The sequence below is a fragment of the Apodemus sylvaticus genome, chromosome X (genome assembly GCF_947179515.1).
Source record: "Apodemus sylvaticus chromosome X, mApoSyl1.1, whole genome shotgun sequence".
Lineage (NCBI taxonomy): Eukaryota > Metazoa > Chordata > Mammalia > Rodentia > Muridae > Apodemus > Apodemus sylvaticus.
In genome coordinates this window covers 70884916-70907588 of record NC_067495.1, presented here as the reverse complement: position 1 = coordinate 70907588, position 22673 = coordinate 70884916, and the positions used below count along the sequence as shown (strand labels likewise).

The following is a 22673-nucleotide window of genomic DNA, read 5'->3' as shown; positions in this document are numbered from 1 at the left end:
ATAGAGGAAGAGAGAATAATGTGGCCTCTTTTCTTTTTCTGAGTCTGAGGGACGTGTGAGGCTAGGTTTTGTAGGGGTTAGACTCTCGTTCACCATTCTGTCCCTCTTTTCAAGAAAAGAGGTTAACTTATGGGTTGCTGTGTTTTTTAGAAAATATACTACAGAATCCCCGGAGAGCAGGGATTAAGGTGAGATTTCAAAACTTGAGAACTTCTACTACCTCGTGTCTTCTCCTTCCTCATGTATTAACTTGCTTGCTATGTTTCACAAACCTTTCACTGATTCACCCCAAATCATGTTTTTTTTTCCAGACAAACTCACTTTGAATCATGCTGAATTTTAGAAGGACACGCCACACACGATCTGGTCACAGGTCCAACTCTAACTTGAACCTGTTCTGTTGCCTTCCATTTTTTGGATGTTGTCGACGATCCAGGAGTCGGGTAAGAATATCTAGAAATATGGTATTGAACTTTAATAGGCTATACCTAAGTAGTGCAAGAGTAAATAGTGTAGAATGTGGGATGGCTGTTTGTAAAGATGTTTGCTACCAAAGAATTTATATATGTTCAGTCAATTCTGTCTTTTCAGAGTTGGGGTTGGGAAAATGGGTTAAGATTGGGATTCCAAACAACTTTGACAAGCTGATGTGGGTAAAAATAAACATGACAAAGTCTATTAAAGGCAAACTCAAATGCAGAGGAATACCAGATTATAGAAATTAGTACAAGACGGTCCTGAACTGGGTATGTATAAATATAACAAATAATTGTGTAAGGCCCATGAGAACTGTAGGACAAACAAACCAATAATATAATGTCCTATGACAATTGAACAACGAACATGGTCTAACATATAGATATAATATTAGTAACATAGAAGTGCTGAGATATAACCATGACATATTCTGTATTTAAGGTTGTATCATGCCTTTTACAGGAAGTAATGTGCACAGTTTCAGCATCTATGACCTATTTATGTAAAATATGGAGTATTTGGGAAAGGTCCATGGAAAACAAACCAAACTGAACCCTTTCAAAATTTTAGAAAATTGTTTTTAGAAAAGACAAAAAGACCTGAAGGGTTAACTACATTATAAGTCTTCAAATAGTCGGAGAGGCATTATATGAGGGTAGAAGTAATGGGTCGGACAACTCCTAAACATTTCCACTCAAATCAGCCTTAATGAGATGACTGATGCCACACAGAAAGTCAAGGTTGTTGTAGCATAGCATAGTTCTAACTTTAAAATACTAAAAAGTTTACATTATTTGAAATATAAATGAAATCTTTCCCTTCGAGCTTTGTTAGAATAAGACAAAAAGCTACCATTACGAAATGATTGTAGTACAGACTGGTCATATAGCAAAGTGGACAGTCTATTAGTAGATTTTTAGAAAGCTGTTTAAGTAATATAAGTCTGTGAAATAAGGTTCATTCACCAGTTCAAAGGGGAAAATTGGATTCCTAAACATCCATTTTGTTTCTCATTATAATTTTGATAGCATTTGCCCTCGGGGTTTTTTAAACAACTTCATAGACTTTAAGATTTCCCAGACCTCGTTTACATTTGTAAATATTTAACACCACCCTCCCTCTGTGCCCCTGGTTTCCAATGTGCCTACACATTTTTTGTTTGTTTAGCTTAACTTCCAAGGCTGTGTTATACCAAAATGAAGATGATATATATGAAAATATTTCTAGTTAATCATCACATTTTTGTTTTATCCGATTGCACTAGCTCTTACTTAGATAATTTTTCTCTACATGAAAACCAAATGTTTGTGACAATTGGTTGAAATAAATTAGACTGCTAAGCTGTTCTCATTTTTTATTCTATATAGGCATAAGTTCTTTTAAGCATTTATTTTAAGAGGTGAAACCAGAAATTGGAGGAAAGTGGCCATTTTTAGTGTGCTATTAACTCATCGAGTGCATATGATTGAAAGCTGTTGTAGGCATGCTGAAGTGATGTTTATTTTTCTTTCTCCAATTTCATCATAGATATGTCTAAATGTACCAAGGTTGCATGACCAAGCAACTGGTAATTTCAGGCAATTAGCTACTTGTTTGGGCTTAAAGATAATCAACACTCATTTTTGACTTTTTTTTCAGTAAAATGTTCAGTTGAAATTTCACTCAATTACTTACTTCACACAAAGTGAAGTGGAGAATTGAAGCAATTATCTACATGATTCAAACAAAAAGATGACCTCTTTGACCTCAATTACAGTACCTGGATATTTTAAGCAAACTGTGAGTTTTGCTTGAAAACTGGAAAAAATGTGGTGTTAAATATTTACAAATATAGCATTTGTTCAGAAAACTTCTTAAATCTTCAACTTCTACTTTGATTTATGTGGGCTGAATAGTAACTGAACTAGTGATAAGTAATTAAATAAGTAATTTGCTGAATTTTCATAAGAAAAAATATTTTTTAAAAATAAGTGTGAATTTTATAAATTTGTTATGAGGACAAGTTTATTAAGAAAGAGAGAAACATGACAGATTCAAGATGTCTCTTGTATTTATTGTTTAATATGTTTGAAATGTGTTCAATAACAAAAATGAGACTCCAAAGTTAGCATTTGAAGTGGAGCAAGACAAGCAATATGGGACATACTAATAGGAAGCTCCACACAGGGGTGGGTGAATAATGACATGATCCCTTCCACATTGCAATATGCATTGTTATTTATTTATTCTCATATATATTACATCTCCAAGTTTTTTCCCAATACCTCCTACCTACCTCTCCTCTCCCCCAGATCCACTGTATCACTATTTCTTTTCAGAAAAGAGCAGGCCTCCCAGGTATATCAACTAGGCATAGCATAATAGATTACACTAAGACTAGACACATACCCTCATATCAAGGCTGGACAAGGAAACCCAGTAGAAGGAAAGGATCCCAATGAAGGTCAAGGAGTCAGAAACATACCTATTCCTACTGTAGGAATCCCACCAGAACACTAAGCTACTCAATAATAAAATAAATGCAGAGGACTGAGGTTGGACTTATACAGGCATCCTGACTGTTGTTCAGTCTGAGCAACAATGAACCACACTTAGTTGATTATATGGTCTGTGTTCTTGTTCAGAGAGGTTTCATCTAAAACTGATAGATGCAGATACAGAGACCAACAACCAGACATTATTAGGTGGAGCTCCTCCAATCCCGGTAAAAAGTGGAGGAGATTATAGGAACCAAACACTAATCTTATTCTAACATTAGTTAGTTTAAATTATGAGCAGAAACAAAGCAACAATAATCTTCTATTGACAAAAGTGCTTTAAAACAATAGAAAATATAACATTATTTACTTTTTTAAATCATTACTTAGGAAAGCAGGCATCCGGGAAAGATATCTAGGGAAATCTACCCTGATAATGTGACTATGGCACAAGGCACAGATTCACTGAATTTTAATTTTAGAATTGAGGATGTATTTTGACCATAAGAAACAGATCATATAAGTATTTGAATTTTGTACACAAGTGATCAGACAAGCCAATGACAAAATGGATATCCATTGGAATATTACACTTTTTATATATTTGCTCTTTTTTCTCTCTTTTTAAATTGCATATCATCTTCATTTACATTGCCATGGTAAAACCTTTCCCAATTTCCTCCCTCCCCAAAGATCCCCAACCCCTCCTTCCTCCCCTTGCCTCCACATATGCCCCACTATCTGACACACTCCCCCCCCCCTTGGTTTCCTTTTGTTCGGGCCTCTGTTGAGCCTTTACCTGACCAAGGACCATTCTTTTCACTGATGCCCAACAAGGCATTCCTCTGAAACATTTTTGGCTGGAACCATGTGTGCCCCTTGGTTGATGGTTCAGTCCCTGGGAGTCTTGGGGCATCTGGGTGTCCGAAGTCATTGTTCTTCCCATGGGGCTGTAAACCCCTTCAGCTCCTCTGGACCATTCTCCAGATCCTCCGTTGGGGAATATTACACATTTATGAAATACCCTTCATCATCAGCTTCCTTCCCTGCAAAGTAATGGTAGGCGTTATATTTTATAGTCCTCAAAATTACTCTACAGAATACATATAATTAAATCAGTTTAGAAGATGCAAGATAATGAAAGTGACCAAAGTCATACAGCATATGGTGAAAATAATTTGCACACAAGTATCTCAGTACATCACTATGCTGATGAGAAAATTGATTGATTAGGTTTATGACACACTGAATTATATTGAGTAAGTTTCTTTGATGTTTAGCACATATCCAGAAAGCATCCTTAGAACCCAAGAGAGATATTAACACAGAGAATCTCTCTCTCTCTCTCTCTCTCCCCCCCCAACCCGTGTATGTGTGTGTGTGTGTGTGTGTGTGTGTGTGTGTGTGAGAGAGAGAGAGAGAGAGAGAGAGAGAGAGAGAGAGAGAGAGAGAAAGAGGGAGAGAGAGAGAGAGGAAAATAATGCTTATGTTTGAGAGATGCTTGCAGAGTCATCATTAAAGACAGAAAGTAAGCGGGGCCATGGTGGCGCACGCCTGTAATCCCAGTACTTGGGAGGCAGAGGCAGGCAGATTTCTGAGTTCATGGCCAGCCTGGTCTACAGAGTAAGTTCCAGGACAGCCAGGGCTATACAGAGAAACCCTGTCTCGAAAAACAACAACAACAACAAAAGACAGAAAGTAATGCAAATAAAGGATTTACTGAGCTAAAAACTAAGATAAAGTAAATATTGTAAGATGTAAATATTTTTTCGTCTTTTGGGTACAGTTTGTATTATTATGCTGCATGTTTTGTTTTATTTTATATTTTGAGATGAGTTCTGACTGTGTACACAGGCTGGCATCAAACTCATGGATTTAAACGATCTTTCGGTCTCAGCTTTCTAAGAAGCCCTGATTATTTACTTAGGGGATAATGGGGAACAAACCCCGAATTTCACGCATGTTTCTTGTCTACATACACAGACCTCATTTTTTATGCCTGGAGAATTCATTCAGCTCCTGAAGTTACCACTGAATACTTTGACCACGCATATTCATAGTAATTTTTCCTAATGAAATCTGTAATCCTTATTTTTCTGAAGTCTTTCTAAAGTCAGTTCATCTCTAAATTTTTCATTCATTTTGGTTGGAAGATTACCTGACTATTCAGTCTGGATTAAATAGAATATTACAATTGAGTGACAAATATTGCTATTGTTTATTGTCTCTCTATGTAGTTCTGTCTGTAATGGAACTCTATGAAGACCAGACTAGCTTTAAATTCCTAGTGATCTGTCTGCCTCTGCCTCCCAATTGCTGCGATTAAAGGAATACAGTACCATGTCCAGCTTTAATATTTGTTAATTTTAATAATTTAACTATTTAGATCATTAAATATCCTTTGAAGAACAAGCTTCTCTCAGTCTCCTATAGTACTTTGTGTAGGGTTTCTCTGTCCACATTGGCACATTCATTGCTATCATTCTTATTCAGCTAACACTTTGTGCTGTTGCTTTGTGTTCTGTCCTGTGGCACCAGTGCCTGAAAAAATGGAATAAGTAACAAGAAGGAATGCAAAGGGACTGAAGGAGCCTGGATCAAGATGGGAAAAGAGGACAATGTCTGCAGATGCTATGAAATTCTGGTTGAATAGATAGAAGAAGAAATGCATATATATTGTTAAAGGATAATATGCAAAAATTATCAAATATACTGATTTGTAATTTCTGCCAAGACAGCTTTTATCTTTCAATATAACTAGAAAACAGACCATTGACTTATCTAATTAGAATTTTATTTTTCATATTTTAACATTTATGATTGAATATCCTATTATAAAATTAGATGTTCAAAGTGACTATTAATGTCAACTGGTATAATGATCCATTGAAACAAAAAAATAACAAATAAATGGCAGAATACTTTGTTTACTTGTCAGATGTTATCCTTTGCAAGGCTTTTCCATGGTCCCTCCATTCCTTCCTCCTCTCTCTTCCTCATATGCCTCCTCTAGCCTCTTTCTTTTCGCGCAATTTATCTCCCCCCCATACTCTAGGCTCAGAGCATGCTGGGTTCTAAGTATCCTGCACTGCATGCTTACATTTTTTTAAACACAATATATATGAACAACACAGGGTCTTGTGAATCAGTAAGTGCTAGGATTTTTCTTGTGCATTTGATCATAGGCTCGGTCAGCAAAGAGAAATGGGAAAGGAGGGAAAGTAAATGGATATAGGAAAAATTTTGACAAACATATCTTTTGTTGATGCTTTCTATGGGAAGATCAGATGTTTCTAGATCAAATGTTGTCATGAATAATTTCCCCATATAGACAAATAATGTTGACTTCAGTTTGTAGTCAAATATTGCTGGCAGGAAGGTGTCTAAGGGTTTCCTTTAGTAAACTCGGTAAGTATTTGGAAACACTCCTCTGCTCACCTCCCCTCCTCAAACATACCAGACAAGGAGAAACAAGGCACTCTGAAGATTCTGGAAGAGCAGGAGAGAGAGTTACAACACTCGGAGTTGTCAATTGTCATTTTGGACCATGCCAACCTCTTTGCAACATTTGTATTTGGAAACTATATTGATAATTCAGGTTCGATGCAGGAAAATACCAGAAATATAGAATGAGTTTTATATTTTTTTATGTAAACCAGACTTGCTTATTTTGTTTAGTTCTTGTGCAGACTAAAGCAAGAAACAATCATAACTAGTTTATCCAGAAATAATTCTTCTTACCAAAATGAAAAAGAAAACTTGCCAGAGCCAGTATTGGTGATGATACATAGCTCATTTCTATAATGGGTATAAAGTCAGATTGATTAAATATTTTCTGGCACTTTGATCTTTATCTAAGAAAACAAGACAGGATTATTTATCATGATGACTGAATATTTCTAAAGTAGATACTTATTCAAGTAAGGAAGATATACCATATATAACAGACCTAATTCTGTTTTACCTAATATACATGGAAATAAAAATGCAGATTATTTTTAGAAGTTCAGGCAGAAAAGCAAAAGCAATCTGCTTTTAAAATTGGAGGTATATTAGCTTCTATGCTAGATGGAAATCATGTAATCTAAACAGAGTCCTATGCCTTTAGTAAATGTTTGAGTGTTGGTTCTAATCAAATTGAGATCAATAGTGCACTGTTCCCTTTCTATACTGCACACTAAATAAATGTATGACAGTAATTCAAGTCTGGGTAAATAGCCATATTAGAGGAAGACAATTAGGACTGATAAGTATCATTATTTGAGATGTTGACATGAATGCAAACACTCACCTATCTAGTCATCCGTGTATGGTTTATAAAGTAGTAAGGGCTTGAATCTGGCTGGAAAAGAACGGGAAAGAATCAGTAATCTGTGAAGAAAAACTGTGCATGAATAAATGGATGTTTATAACAGATGGTAGTCAGGGGTGAGCTTATGTGGTCTAATACTCTGCCAGTCCCTACTTATTTGCTGATAGGATTAATATTTTTACTGGATAAATGTGTTGTATTAACTTTTTTTTGGCTACTGGAGCTTAGTATTGCCACACTAAGTGATTTACTAGAGATAATATGCTGCCCTGCATGCTTTCAGGAGCTTGCATCAATGTATCTTCAAAGTTTATATATTTTTATAAATATTGAGCATTTTTCTTCTTTCTGTTGTTTAATTACTGCTCATTCATTAATAAGTACAGGATAATATTTAGATTTCATGGCACTATTACATCCACATTATTGTAGAACATGAGAATAGGAAATTTATTATATATAATGAGATATTGGATGAAAAATTGGTTTATTGTCATCAAGATCATATATTTAAAATCCAAATCCCATTCCTTGTACTAAAACCACGATCTTGGTCAACAAAAATATATATGCTTACTGTCGATTTTATGAATAGGATTTATCATATGATAAATTGTCCTAGCACCATTATTTAATAATAACAGATAGTAAGGGGGATAGCAAAGAATACATTTACTACTTTTCAAAAATCAGAATAGTAACTCAGTCAAAGGTCTGATGAGCCAAAGGCCACAAGAATTGAGTTGCTTGAGTTTCACAAGCCCAGTAAATTAGAATGTCAACTTCAGAATAAGTGTAACTGCAAAAATTAAAAAAGACACCTTGAAAAGGAGGTTGAAATGTATACAGGGTGTAATGCCAGGTGGTAATTATTGGTAAGTGGGTCTTAAATCAGAGGAGGGTCTGAGAGCCAGGAAAGTGGACAAGGTAATAAAGGGTGACAGAAGGAGGCAAAGATGGGGCCTGGTAAGGATATAGGGAAGCAGTAATGAGAGAATGCAAGGAATAAAAATCAGGAGCTCTTGAGGGCCAACAAGTAGTAAGTATGTCAAGAAATAGTACAATAAGAAATGAAGATGGAATGAGAGGCAGAAGCAACAGGGGCTTGGGAAAGAAGGGATAGAAGTTGAGGGAGTTGGGGTACTATGGAGGCATTCAGCAAGTTATTACAATTTGATATATTCCATGTAGAGAGGATGGATGGTATCTGTGGATAATTTAACTTCTATTAAATTGAGTCATTTATTTAATTCCCATTTCTTTGCTCTAGTGAAGATAAACAACACGGCTTCTTAAATTGTTTTGGGGCATATGCAGCATAAGTAAATTATATATGTATATGCATGTGTGTGAATGTGTTAATAAATGACTACCTCTTCTACTACACATTTGCTTCCCAAAAAAACAGGTGTAATTAAGATTAAGCAATTGGATAATTAGCAATGGCATGCAGCCACCTGCTTGGGAGGTGTGCTAGTTACTGAACAGACTAGTCTTATGGCTTTGATTTCCATTTGAAAATGTTTAAAGTATTACTTCTTTGGGGGAATTACTTCCATCTCAAATTAGTTTTTAAGTTACAGTGTAATTATGTGACCATCAAAAAGTCCAGACCCAAATGGTCATAAGAAATTATAAAAATCAGTGCAAAAGAATTATTTTGTACTCTTAAGAGAACATATTTTCAGAATTAGTGCTAGTTATATTTACACAAATATCATATGTGATGTTGCATTTCAAAGGAATTGCTTTCTTCTATATACATTTTAACCACTTTTCTTTCATTTCAAAACAAAGTCTAAGAAAATTCAAAGAATCATTCGCTTTTCTCCTGTATAATATATTAAAGGAAAGCCAATGAAATATATTTAAGAAATATAAGTAATTTCTCTACCATTTGATAAAGCAATTGAAGGAATATGTAGCCACATTCTAAAAAAAATTATAAGTTAAAATACACAATAAATTTCATTATTTTTAAATTGTATCTATTAAAATCCTTTAGGTGGAGTGGATATCTTTAGGAAATAGCATGTCAGGGCAATCATTCTAGCCCTCAATTTTCAGGTGCTCTGTACAATTACAGGGAGCATGTTGCTTGTGCCACACAGAAACTCTGGAAGGACAGTGACTAAATATGTTAGTGGGAGGGGAAAATCAGGTGACAGAGTAGGCTATTGCTAAACTGGAGTGTAAGTGTGCTTATACAATCATCACATAAACATCTCCACCCGTAGCTAAGGTTGCAAGGGCTAGTATGGTTGTAAACATCTCTACCTATTAAAATCTGCTTGTAGCTCAGAATGTCTTTTCTCAAGTTCCCCTGGTTTTCTCCCTACTTTACCATCAATACTCTTAACATTACCTTTCATTATTTTTTGAGACAAAACCTACTGTGTAGTTAGGTTTCAGAGACAGAGCCTACAATGTGGTGTAGGCTAAACTTGAATTCACAATCCTGCCTCAGCCTCCTAATTACTAGAATAGCAGGTTTGTGTCACTACATCTTAGTTTTTTTTTAATTAAATTGTTAGTCATACTTTGTGTATCTGGGTGTTCCTTTTGTTTATGCAATGCACATTCTTATAAGACAGGCTTATTGAGAAATATGTTTTATATACTAAAACACATAGAGTGATATACATAGAACCAGAGAGTGTTTTCATCATTCCACCAAACTTCAGGCCTGTGAGTAAGATCCATTTCTTTTAGATTCTAGCCACCACTTAGAATGTTTCCTTTTTTCAATTTGCTATGTTCCAAGATCTTGTATATAAATTTTAGAGAGAAGCTTTTCGTGTGATTTTTTTTCACCTAAAAAAAGAATAATTTGCAGTTTGCCATTTTTTGTTACCATTTAGTTCCATCCTTTTGATTATTGAATTTGTTCCACTCATTATTTATCTATTTTCAACTTGGGCTGTTTGGGGATTTCCAGTTTGGAGAATTATTGGTTAAACTGCTAAAAAAAAAAAAAAAAAAAAGTTCACACACAGCCAAAAGACATAGTTTAAATCTGTAACCCAAGTTACTCTGGAGGTTAAGGCAGGAAGATCCTAAATTCAAGGCTAGTCTGGACCACACAACATATTCAAAGTCATTCTGGGCAATTTACTGAGTCAATTTAAAAAAATTCAATGAGGTACAGATGTGCCTAAACAATAAAGTACTGATCTAGCATGTCTGGGACACTGAGTTCAATCTCTGGTTCCAGAAAAGAAAGCAAAATAAAACAAGTAAAAACGTGTACACATTCACATAGTGCTTACTGTGGGAACATACATTTTAATTGCTCTTAGTAAATGTGTAGGAGTGGGATGCTAAGTGATACATGTGTACATTTAACACTTTAGGAAATAGGCAGACACATTTCTAAATTGCCTCTATAATGTGCACTTTGAGCAACAATGTATTGTGTTGTTTAGGCTCATAATATACAGAACTTTTTATTGCTTGAGTTTGTGGTTTTGATTTTAGTTACTCTAGTAAGGATGTAATGGTATCTTACTGTGATTTTGATGAAAGATTTCCCTGATTGCTAGTAATGTTTAATATTTCCACATTTGTTTCCCTTATTAGTGTATAATCTTTGGTAGAGGGATTGCCAAGTTGTTTAAACATAAAGGTTACATATAATTTCAATTTACTTTTTCCTCTTAGGTCTGTATTGTCTTTCTCTTAATAGTTTTCTATAAGGCCAAGCTTTTAATTGTATGTAATTCTATTTGCCATTTCTTGTTAGTATTTCCCAAGAATCTGTTGTCACATTCAGAAATTTCCTATGTTTCTAGTTTGAAATATTATCTTTATGCTTTCTTTAAGTAGTTTCAAAGTCTCTGGTTTTATATTAAAGACTTCTTGATCCATTTTGAACTGATTTTTGTACAAGGAGAGAGATGTATATATCCAATTTCCAGAACCACTTTTTGAAATGTTCCTTACCACCACCACCAGTGATTGTTTTGGGGGATCTGTAGAAATCGCAGTTAGCTGTAGCTGTATGGGTTTATTTCTAAATTCCAAATTCTATTACATTGGACTGTGTGCCTGATTTGTGCCCTGGTCATCCTGGATCTTGCTCTGTAGACCAAGTTAGCCTTGAACTTAGATACATGCCTAAGATAAGATAATCCACGGGCTAAGATTAAAGTTGTGTGCTAACATACCAGGTTCTTGAAATTTTATATAAATGGGAAATTATTTTCTGGATTAAAGTTTGTGAGCCAAGAAATACTCCCTTGGGAGTTCTACTGAAGAGTAGGGTTTCATCTTTCTTTATTTTTTCACTGAAACACAATAGACTAGTCAAAAGTGCATACTTCTGTGTAGTTGGACTGAAGCTCTGTTACCTTTGCATGCTTTTAAAATAGAGTGCATTTTTGAGGAATATTTTAAAACTATTTGTTGTAAAAATTGACTTTGAAAACATCTCAAAATTAGATTTTAAGTCAATTTTAAAAAAACCATATAGGTACTAGGGATGCAGCTTAGTTTTTGAGCATGTACATAGCTTCTGAAAGGGGGGGGGGAGGTAGATGTGCAGGCTCCCCGAACAAATGAATGTTGAATTTCTCCATATACATGTACCTCTGCATTCATGGCTTCTGTCCACAAATTCAGTCCAAAATCTTGACAAGACTGTTATTTTACTGAAGAAACTGGACTTTCCCATTTATACTTACTAAGAAACACAGCACATGTATTTATGTATCATTTACATTTCATGAGGTATTATAAATATTTTAGACATGATTGAAAATGCATAGAGCATATATACACATTTTGTGCAAAGCTCATACAATTTAAATAAGGAAATTAAGTATTTACTTATGGAAGGTCCTGCACTGAAACCACCATGGATACCAAGAGACTAATATGTTTGGTTTTATAAAGAGACTTTTATTTTAATATTTATCTTTTATTATCTGTCTGTCTGTCTGTCTGTCTGTCTGACTGGCTATCTCTCTATCTCAAAGTATTGCTATATAGTCTAGGTCAACTTCAAATTTCGGATTCTCTTGTTTCAGTTTACTAAATGCCAAGATTACAATTGAGCATTGTTATGCTCAAATATACTCCAAACTCCATGCTTTTAAGACAAGTCTCCCTATAACCCTGACTTGTCTTGAACTTGCAATTGTTCTTCTTTTTTGGCTTTCCAAGTGATGGAATAATATGTATATGCCACTCTGCTACATTCAATCCCTGTTCGGAAATGTCTTATTTTTTTCTAAATACTCTTATAGAACTCTTTGGGATTATTGATATCTCTGTGTTGCTCAAGTTATGCTAGCATATAGTTACCCTTCATTTGATATTCTAGATCAGTAGTTCCAATCTGTGAGTTGTGATTATCAGAAAACACATTTCTAATGGTACTGTAACTGAGACACGTCTTGGTAGCAAAATTACAATTATGAAGTAGCAACGAATATAATGTTCCTGTTGGAGTTAGCACAACCTGAGAAATTGTATTAAAGAGTTACAGCCTGCTTATCCTTTGAGTATAGGAAGGCAACTGATTTGCTTGAGTTGATTTTATAACCAGCAACTCTGCTGAAGTTGTTTATCAGCTGTAGGAGTTCTCTGGTGGAGGTTTTCGGGTCACTTAAGTAGACTATCATGTCATCTGCAAATAGTGATAATTTGACTTCTTCCTTTCCAATTTGTATCCCCTTGACCTCCTTATGTTGTCTAATTGCTCTAGCTAGAACTTCAAGTACTATATTGAAAAGATATGTAGAGAGAGGACAGCCTTGTCTAGTCCCTGATTTTAGTGGGATTGCTTCAAGTTTCTCTCCATTTAGTTTGATGTTGGCTACCGGTTTGCTGTATATTGCTTTAACGATGTTGAGGTATGGGCCTTGAATTCCTGTTCTTTCCAATACTTTTAGCATGAAAGAATGGTGGATTTTGTCAAATGCTTTTTCTGCATCTAATGATATGATCATATGGTTTTTTTCTTTGAGTTTGTTTATGTATTGGATAGCATTGATGGATTTCCTTATATTGAACCATCCCTGCATCCCTGGAATGAAGCCTATTTGATCATGGTGGATGATCGTTTTGATGTGTTCTTGGATTCGGTTGGCAAGAATTTTATTAAGTATTTTTGCATCAATATTCATAAGAGAAATTGGCCTGAAGTTCTCTTTCTTTGTTGGATCTTTGTGTGGTTTTGGTCTCAGCGTAATTGTGGCCTCATAGAACAAGTTGGGTAGAGTTCCTTCTGTTTCTATTTTGTGGAATAGTTTGAAGAGTATTGGTGTTAGGTCTTCTATGAAGGTCTGATAGAACTCTGCACTGAAGCCATCTGGTCCCGTGTTTTTTTTGGTTGGGAGACTTTCTATGACCCTTTTTATTTCTTCAGGTGTTATGGGACTGTTTAGTTGATCTATTTGATCCTGATTTAGTTTTGGTGTCGGATATCTGTCTAGGAAACTGTCCATTTCCTCCAGATTCTCCAGTTGTGTTGAGTATAGGCTTTTGTAGTATGATCTAATGATTTTTTGAATTCCCTCAGTTTCTCTTGTTATATCTCCCTTTTCATTTCTAAGTTTGTTAATCTGGATACTGTCTCTGTGTCCTTTGGTTAGTCTGGCTAAGGGTTTATCTATCTTGTTGATTTTCTCAAAGAACCAGCTCTTGGTTTTGTTGATTCTTTGTATGGTTCTCTTTGTTTCTACTTGATTGATTTCTGCCCTGAGTTTGATGATTTCCTGCCTTCTACTCCTCCTGGGTGAAATAGCTTATTTTTGTTCCAGGGCTTTCAGGTGTGTCATTAAGCTGTTAGTGTATGCTCTCTCCATTTTCTTTTTGGAGGCACTCAGGGCTATGAGTTTTCCTCTTAGCACTGATTTCATTGTGTCCCATAGATTTGGGTATGTTGTGTCTTCATTTTCATGGTCTTCTAAAAAGTCTTTAATTTCTTTCTTTATTTCTTCCTGGACCAAGGTATCATTGAGTAGAATATTGTTCAGTTTCCACGTGTATGTGGGTTTTCTGTTGTTTTTGTTGCTATTGAAGACCACTTTTACTCCATAGTGATCTGATAGGAGGCATGGGATTAGTTTGATCTTCTTATATTTGTTGAGGTCTGTCTTGTGACCATTTATATGGTCGATTTTGGAGAAGGTACCATGAAGTGCTGAGAAAAAAGTATATTCTTTTGCTTTAGGATAGAATGTTCTATATATATATCTATTAAATCTAATTGGTCCAAAGCTTCAATTAGTTTCATTGTGTCCCTGTTTAGTTTCTGTTTTCCTGATCGGTCCATTGAGGAAAGTGCAGTGTTGAAGTCACCCACAATTATTGTGTTAGGTGAAATGTGTGCTTTGCGCTTTGGAAGAGTTTCTTTTACGAATGAGGGTGCCCTTGCATTTGGGGCATAGATGTTCAGGATTGAGAGTTCTTCTTGTTGTATTTTTCCTTTGACAAGCAAGAAGTGTCCCTCAGAGTCTCTTTTGATGACTTTGGGTTGAAAGTCAATTTTATCTGATATTAGAATGGCTACTCCAGCTTGTTTCCTGAGACCATTTGCTTGTAAAATTGTCTTCCAGCCTTTCAAGGAGCTATCCAGGGTGCTAAGCTTAATCTCCCTAATGTACTAATATTGGGCAAAATTTCAACTTGTTGTCTCTGACACATTGGCCATAAATAACCATTTATCACATACCCAGCCTGTTCCTAGTCTGAATACATACATACATGTATGCATACACACTTTCATTATGTTCAGCCACATATAGTAATATAGAACACCAATACCTTATACAATGAAGTCTTAAAATACATAAGTAGTGTTTGTTTTTATAAAATATTTTGTTTGAAAGTTCCTTTGTAGTTTAAATTTGTAGTAATTTTACAAATTCCTATTAGTTTTTTTGTGAGTTCTAAAGATGTGAAATTTGGCTGAATTATCTATGCTTTTGGAACCAAAGTATTTTCTAGGGTATCTTTTATACTGTATCTAATTGTGACATAGAACAACAGTTCCTAGAGTCTATTCTGTTTGCTTCATCACAATCACAATACCTCTTAGTACAATCGCAATATCTCAATTCTCTGCCTAGATTTTATGAACCAGGAACACTGGAGATATACTCAACAGTCTTGGCAAATGATCCTGACACATATTTACCAGTCACTTAGAGTGACATCTTAATAAGTCTTAAGTTAAATGGTTTGGTTTAATTTAAATTTTTCTATAAACTTAGTGAGCACTGGTTAAATTCTTTTCACTTTAAATTTCAATTTAAAATGCAGGTGTATCTTGTGTGTGTATATATGTGCACAGGTGTGTCAGAGAGAGACAGAGACAGAAATAGGTGAAGGGAAAGGAAAAGAAAGGAGAGGAGATGACAGGAGAGTAGGGAGGTGAGGGGACAGGAGGGGAGAGAAGAAAAGAGTAGGGAGAGGAGAGGAGAAAAGAGGAGAGGTGAGAAGAGAGGAAGGAGAAAAGAAGAGAGGACAGGAGGGAGAAGAGAGGAGGGAGAGGAGAAGAGAGGAGAGGTGGGGAGGGGGGTGAGGAGACAGAGGAGATGAGGGGAAAGAAAAGGATAGAAGAGGTGGGGAGATAAGAGGTGGGAAGAGGAGTGAGAGGAGAAGAGAAGGGAAGAGAAGAGAGGAGGGAGAGGAGAAAAGAGGAGAGGACAGGGGAGGAGAAGATAGGAGGGAGAAGAGAAGAGAGGAGAGGCAAGGAGAGGGGAAAGAAGAGGAGAGGAGAGGTGGGGAGAGGTGAGGAGGGAGAAGAGAGGAGGGGACCTCATAAAACTACAAAGTTTCTGTAAGACAAAGGACACTGTCAAAAGGACAAAATGTCAACCAACAGATTTGGAAAGGATCTTCACCAACACTAAATCCGACAGAGGGCTAATATCTAATATATACAAATAACTCAAGAAGGTAGAACCCACAGAACCAAATAACCCCATTAAAAAGTGGGGTACGGAGCTAAACAAAGAATTTTCACATGAAGAACTTCGGAGGGCTGAGAAACACCTTAAGAAATGTTCAACATCATTAATCATTAGGGAAATGCAAAGCAAAACAACCCTGAGATTTCACCTCACACCAGTCAGAATGGCTAAGATTAAAAATTCAGGAGACAGCAGGTGTTGGCGAGGATGTGGAGAAAGAGGAACACTTCTCCACTGCTGGTGGGGTTGCAAGATGGTGAAACCACTTTGGAAATCAGTCTGGCAGTTCCTTAGAAAACTGGACATGACACTTCCTGAGGACCCTGCTATACCACTCCTGGGCATATACCCAGAAGATTCCCCGGCATGCAATAAGGACACATGCTCCACTATGTTCATAGCAGCCCTATTTGTAATATCCAGAAGCTGGAAAGAACCCAGGAGTCCCTCAACAGAGGAATGGATACAAAAATTGTGGTATATTTACACAATGGAGTACTATTCAGCCATTAGAAACAATGAATTCATGAAATTCTTAGACAAATGGATGGAGCTGGAGAGCATCATACTAAGTGAAGCAACCCAGTCTGATTTGCTTGAGTTGATTTTTTAACCAGTCACTTTGCTGAAGTAGTTTATCAGCTGTAGGAGTTCTCTGGTAGAATTTTTTTTTGGGTCACTTAAGTATACTATCATATAATCTGCAAATAGTGAAAGAGGAACACTCCTCTATTGGTGGGGTTGCAAGCTGCTACTACCACTCTGGAAATCAGTCTGGCGGTTCCTCAGAAAATTGGGAATGATACTTCTGGAGGATCCTGCTATACCAGTCCTGGGCATATACCCAGAGGATTTCCCAGCATGTAATAAGGATACGTACTCCAGTATGTTCATAGCATCCCTATTTATAATATCCAGAAGGTGGAAAGAACCCAGATGTCCCTCAAGGAGGAATGGATACAGAAAATGTGGTATATATACACAATGGAATACTATTCAGCCATTAGAAGCAATGAATTCATGAAATTCTTAGACAAATGGATACAACTGGAGAATATCATCCTGAGTGAGGTAACCCAATCACAAAAGAACACACATTGTATGCACTCACTGATAATCAGATATTAGCCTAGAAGCTTGGAATACCCAAGACACAATTCACAGATCAAATGATGCCCAAGAAGAAGGAAGGAGTGGCCCCTGGTCCTGGAAAGGCTCAGTGCAGCAGTGTAGGGGACTAAGATGACAGGGAAGTGGGAAGGGGTGGATGGGGGAACAGGGGGAGGGAAAGGGCTTATGGGACTTGAGGGCAGGGGGGATCCAGGAAATGGGAAATCATTTGCAATGTAAATAAAGAATATATTGAATAAAAAAATAAAAAAATAAAAAATTTCATTGTTATTATAGATTTAGGAGGTATGCTTGAAGTTTGTATAAGGTTATAGTTACTCCCATAATCTTAATCAAGAAACTGTTAATACTTAGGATTTTCCTCAATAAAGGTCAGGATTTAGAAGGGACTTAAATTGAAACTGTGAGTTTGAAAAGAGACACTGACTGAATAACCGGTCGGGTTTCCTCACTCAACCCCAGTGAACAATGCTGTAAAGGATATTGAGTCCAGATTAGTTTTATATCTGATGTTATTGCTTTGACTTATAAAAATGTATCTTTTTTGAAATATGGCTCACTATTATCTTTATTTACATCATCCTAGAAATTCATTTCCTGTTTAGTAGATCAATCATTTTAAAATTTTGACCAACCTATTACCCGTAGTCTTAGGGAAAAAAAAACCCTTAATATTTCCACCCAGAAAATAACAATATAAACATATATTGTGTTCTGTCTTAGAGAAATTTAGAAATAAAGAGAAAACAAGATTTGGTTTTCATATTTTGCATATATATATGTATATATATATATATATATATATATATATATATATATATCATAGAAGAATTATTTTGTAACAGATACCACAATTATAATGAAGACTGAATTTTTAGATAAATCACATCATTATTTTTCTTAAAAATCTTAGTAGAATAGAAATGATGGTTATCATTCTACCCCTCCAACTTGTCTCTAGTAATGTACAAAAATTCCCATCCTATATAATATATACCTTAGTAACTGTCTAAAGATAACATTTATTAAATTATCTTTTAACTTATTTTTTTAATATCATCAACTTTATAATATGTACAATAATAAGTTTGTACTTTACTAGTAAGTGTGAGTTACTTTCTTTTATGCCATTTGATTTGTAGTAGCCCAATCTTAGCATATTTAGAGGAAAAGTTTTCTGAAACTGCTAAAGTATGCTTTAAAGATAACTTATTCACACTTAAACACTCAAAATTTCTATTTTTCTAAATATGAACTTCTTGTTTATACCAGGATATTTTGAAACTAAAATATTTGAATATTTTAGTAGCATGATCTGTATGTTTGAATACATATGAGTATATATTTCAATATTTGAATATTGAATATTTTAGTAGCTTCTTAATGATCCATATATATATATATACACACACACATATATATATATACACATATATATATACACACACAAAATCTTTTCTAATTAGTTAGATGATAATATATGTACAAGCAGGCAGAGAATACTGCAAGATTATGTTGCTCTTTATATAATCATTCACCAAATGCTACATTATATATGTCAAAGTTTAGAAATCAGAACCACAGTGAACTGTGGGTGGTCTGTGATCTGGTGATCAAAGACTGTTGCTTCATATTTCACACCCCCTCCCAGAAGTGGGGCCAAGATGGGTCAGTCAACTTTTTTTTTCACTTAAATTATGTAACCACACACTTTCACCTCTGACCTAGGTCATCCAATGTGAGTCATTTGTCACAGAGTAGAAGACTCAGTGTGGAAGTTTAAGTGTACCCTTTCTCTAGTTCTGGAAATACTCAGAAAATACATTATAATGGTGGTAGAGACTGTAATGGCAACTTTTTAGATGAACAATTTATTAAGAACAGGATATCGTGCGTTACAATCCCCAAATCAATAAAATATTTTGAATTGTTTAAAAAATTCTAATGCTACACTATAGTAATTTAAAACCCAGGAACAAACATGTGGGCAAGTAGATAATTTCAGGAGAAAAAATTTTTGAAGACTGAAGAGAAATTAAAAGCCTCCTTCCATACACTTTGCAGAAGACTGAGCAGCTCAACTCCAATGCTATTCCATTTTCACCAACACTTCAAGGTCCTTTTGTGCTAGTAGAATTGATGAAAGAAAGAAAATAAAATTAAAAAGAGTGAAGAAAAATACTAAACCATATAAGGGTGTGTCTGAGAAGGAAAAGAGGCAATAATATGTGCATCAATTTTATTATCATATGAACAGTGAAGGTTAAGATGAAGGCAGATGGCAAAACATTTACATTCAGTGCTAAGAGATTTTGACATTTTAATGCAGATGATAGAGAATCTTTCAGGAACTTTGATCACTGGATTGACATGCAAGGGATAACTTAATCTTATATTCCAAAAGATTAGTTAAGGAGGTACATAGTCAGTTCAATCATATATTATGAATTGATCTGAAGCAATTCCAAGGGGTGAGAGCAAAATTAACAATATTGAAAATAGGATAAATAGTTATCACCCCCAGAAATTGAGTCTAGTAAAAGCACAGGATTGAGGATTACACAACACACACACACACACACACACACACACACACACTAGAGAGAGGGAGGGAAGGAGAGAGAGAGAGAGAGAGAGAGAGAGAGAGAGAGAGAGAGAGAGAGTTGAATGGCTATGTGCTAAAGAGAATGATGTAACACAGAGGGAAGTTAAATTTTATTCATTTATTAATTTAGCGGTGGAAATTGAATATAGTAACGTGAGTTATGAACAGCAAACTTGCTGAGTAGTGCAGGCCATTAATTACCTTGTGGAAGGGACAGATTTGTTTAAGTTATTTTGAGTGATCTGAATTAGAATTAAATATTAGATATGTACGCACATATATTGATTAGGTTGTGGATGTACAACTCTTGATTTCAAGAATGTCTATGACTAGAGGTAATTTTGGACATCCCTAGCATACAGATAGGACATGGATCTGGACCTAAGGAAAGAACTAGGAAACGAGAAAAGACAAAAGTCAGTGGCTGGGTACTGAGGTACCAGTGGTTGATAAAGGCAAAGAACAATATAGCAAACCAGGCAAGAAGCAATTAATGATGCAGGAGGAAAAGGTACACAGTTTTATTTTGGAGGTCAAATGAAGAAAAATACTTAAATTAATAGGGAGGGATAAAATGCATCACATGATAGTAAGCAGAAGTTAGAAACTATGTTTTTGGGTGATGTGGACAGGAGGAAAAGAGTTCTGAACTGAGATGGTAAGCAATAGAAAAATGGGACTCGACTCAGAGCTCAATGGAATGGAATTAATTAACACTCAGTTTTGCTAAACATAAATCTATTCACTTAAATGAGACACACACTTTTAAGATTCAAAGCCTCATGTTCTCATTCAAAGGTATAACTGTTGCAGAACCATATTCCTAAAGCTTATTTTCCTTTGGATTTTAAGCAGAGCTAGAGGGCATTATTGGTAATTCGTATTTGAATTCACTGCCAACCTCTGTGGCCTCTTTGGTTTCTTAGCACTTCACACCAGATGGTGACATAAATGGAAGGCACAGTTCAGTGTTCTTTAGTTGCACAGCACAACAGCTCTAGATGTAGAAGAGGAGAGGAAGTCATGTGTTACATACCGTATGTTAGAAACCTCTCCAAGGTACTGAGCTAATTTTGCCACTGTAGCAATTTCTTTCAAGACTCTAAGTGTCAAAAGGTGAAATAACACTTTTTTAAAACTTTAAGTATTAAAATGTTTTGCTGAGGGTTTTGATCATCCTCTCAGCGTGTAAGATGAAACTGCTACATTAGTAGAGCAAAGATGAAACTGTTACATTAATAGAACAGCAAAGGAGTAAAGCACAAAGTGAAGAATACTGAAACATTGTCACTGCAGATAGTATATTTTCCAGGGAGGCGTTTAACATTAGACACTCTGCCTTTTTTGTCATGGCTAGAGTCTGCTTACTGGTGTGTGTGTGTGTGTGTGTGTGTGTGTGTGTGTTGGGTGCACTTGTTTGGGGACATGTACAAGATCAAACCATTTTGAGTTCATCAGTTCTGTGAGGGCGACCCTCAGGAGCATCTTAAGTGAGACAAACCTTGTAGAGTGGGAAGGTGGGGAGCACAGTTCTACTGATTCCTTTTAAATGCACTATCTTCTGCCTCTAGCTTCTAGGTGGCTAACTTGAGTCTTAAAATCCCCGCCCTGGTAGTATTTGTTACTAAGTACTGAAATGGGCGTGGCACAGTGTCTGAGACACCAGTGTTTTGTTGGGCCCAGCAAGCTGGCCTTCGGGCTGAGTCGGGACTCCTGAAGCTCTCCGCAGAGCCCTTGAGTTCCCGCATCCTATTTGGGAATCCTCCCGCCAGCCCAGCAGTTCGGTAGTCTTGGGAGGGCCTGCTGAGCATGTGTAGGGAGCACCGCGCATGCTCTGTAGAGTGGGCAGGTTTAGCAGGCGCTAGCTGTGGGCTTTACTACTGTTCGCCCGCCTCCCCCACGCAGCACGCCCCCTCCCCGTCTTCCCGCCCCCAGCACGCGCTCCCCACAAACTACCCCGCCCTTCCCTCAGCCCCCCCTCCACTCGGGGCTGGGGAACCTCCATTGACGTGCGGGTGACGCCGCCGCGCCACTGCCGCGGGGGGTTCCAGGCGCCGTACAGGTAACGCAGTGGCAGCCGCCATATTGGCAGAGCAGGGAGCGGGGAGGGGGCCAGGGAGGGGGGGGCCGGGAGAGGGAGGAGCGGGGAGGGGGGAGCGGCGCGGGCGGCAGGGGGGCGGCCCCGCGAAGCCTGGCGGGGCGGGCGGCAAGAGCTGTGCAGCTGCTCGAGGGGAGGCAGCACTGAGTTTGTCTTCTCTTTCTGCACCCCAGCAGCGGGCGGGGACCCCTGTGGTCCCTCTTCTGAGGTACCCGCCGTTGGCGAGGTCAGCAGTCACCCAACGCGAGTCCTGGTCCTACGAAGAAGACCACCAGGCAGCTCATCCGACGGGATGCATGCTGGTGCTGGGGACAAGCAGCTTCATTTTGAGTGCTCCTGAAGCGGCTATGCTACCGTTCGCTCCTGCAGAAGATCCCTGGGACCAAGAAATGGAGGTGTTCGGCAGCGGTAGCACGAGCAGTAGCGAGGTTAGTATAGTGGGCGGGACCGGCTGCAAGTGTGCAGCCCAGTGTCCTGGGAGATCCTGGCCCGGCAGGCGGGCGAGCGGGCGGGCGGGAGACCGGGGTGCCTGCTAGCCCCCCACCCCCTTCCTGGGGGCTCAGATCTTGCTCTGGCTGAATGAGGGCGGGAAAGGGCTCTGGACAAGGAGCTGCAGCCTGCAGAGCTGCGGCTTGGCCTCCGGAGCTCAGGA

The 22673-nt window shown here is 37.1% G+C and overlaps 1 protein-coding gene across 7 annotated transcripts in view; it reads left to right on the top strand.

Annotated features, from left to right (window-relative positions):
• The first annotated feature begins 329 nt into the window (after positions 1 to 329).
• The window catches only part of Rps6ka6 (ribosomal protein S6 kinase A6), a 98015-nt gene continuing 75671 nt past the window's right edge, over positions 330 to 22673 (top strand). For 3 of the 7 annotated variants that reach the window (XM_052171538.1, XM_052171537.1, XM_052171536.1), the window contains exons 1-2: positions 21855 to 21985; positions 22195 to 22449. In XM_052171538.1, coding sequence (XP_052027498.1) covers positions 22318 to 22449 — 132 coding nt within the window. In that variant the 5' untranslated portion in view covers positions 21855 to 21985; positions 22195 to 22317. Of the gene's footprint in view, positions 444 to 21854; positions 21986 to 22131; positions 22450 to 22673 lie in introns of those variants that run through there. The other 4 variants (XM_052171540.1, XM_052171539.1, XM_052171541.1 and 1 more) reach the window with 3 other exon arrangements.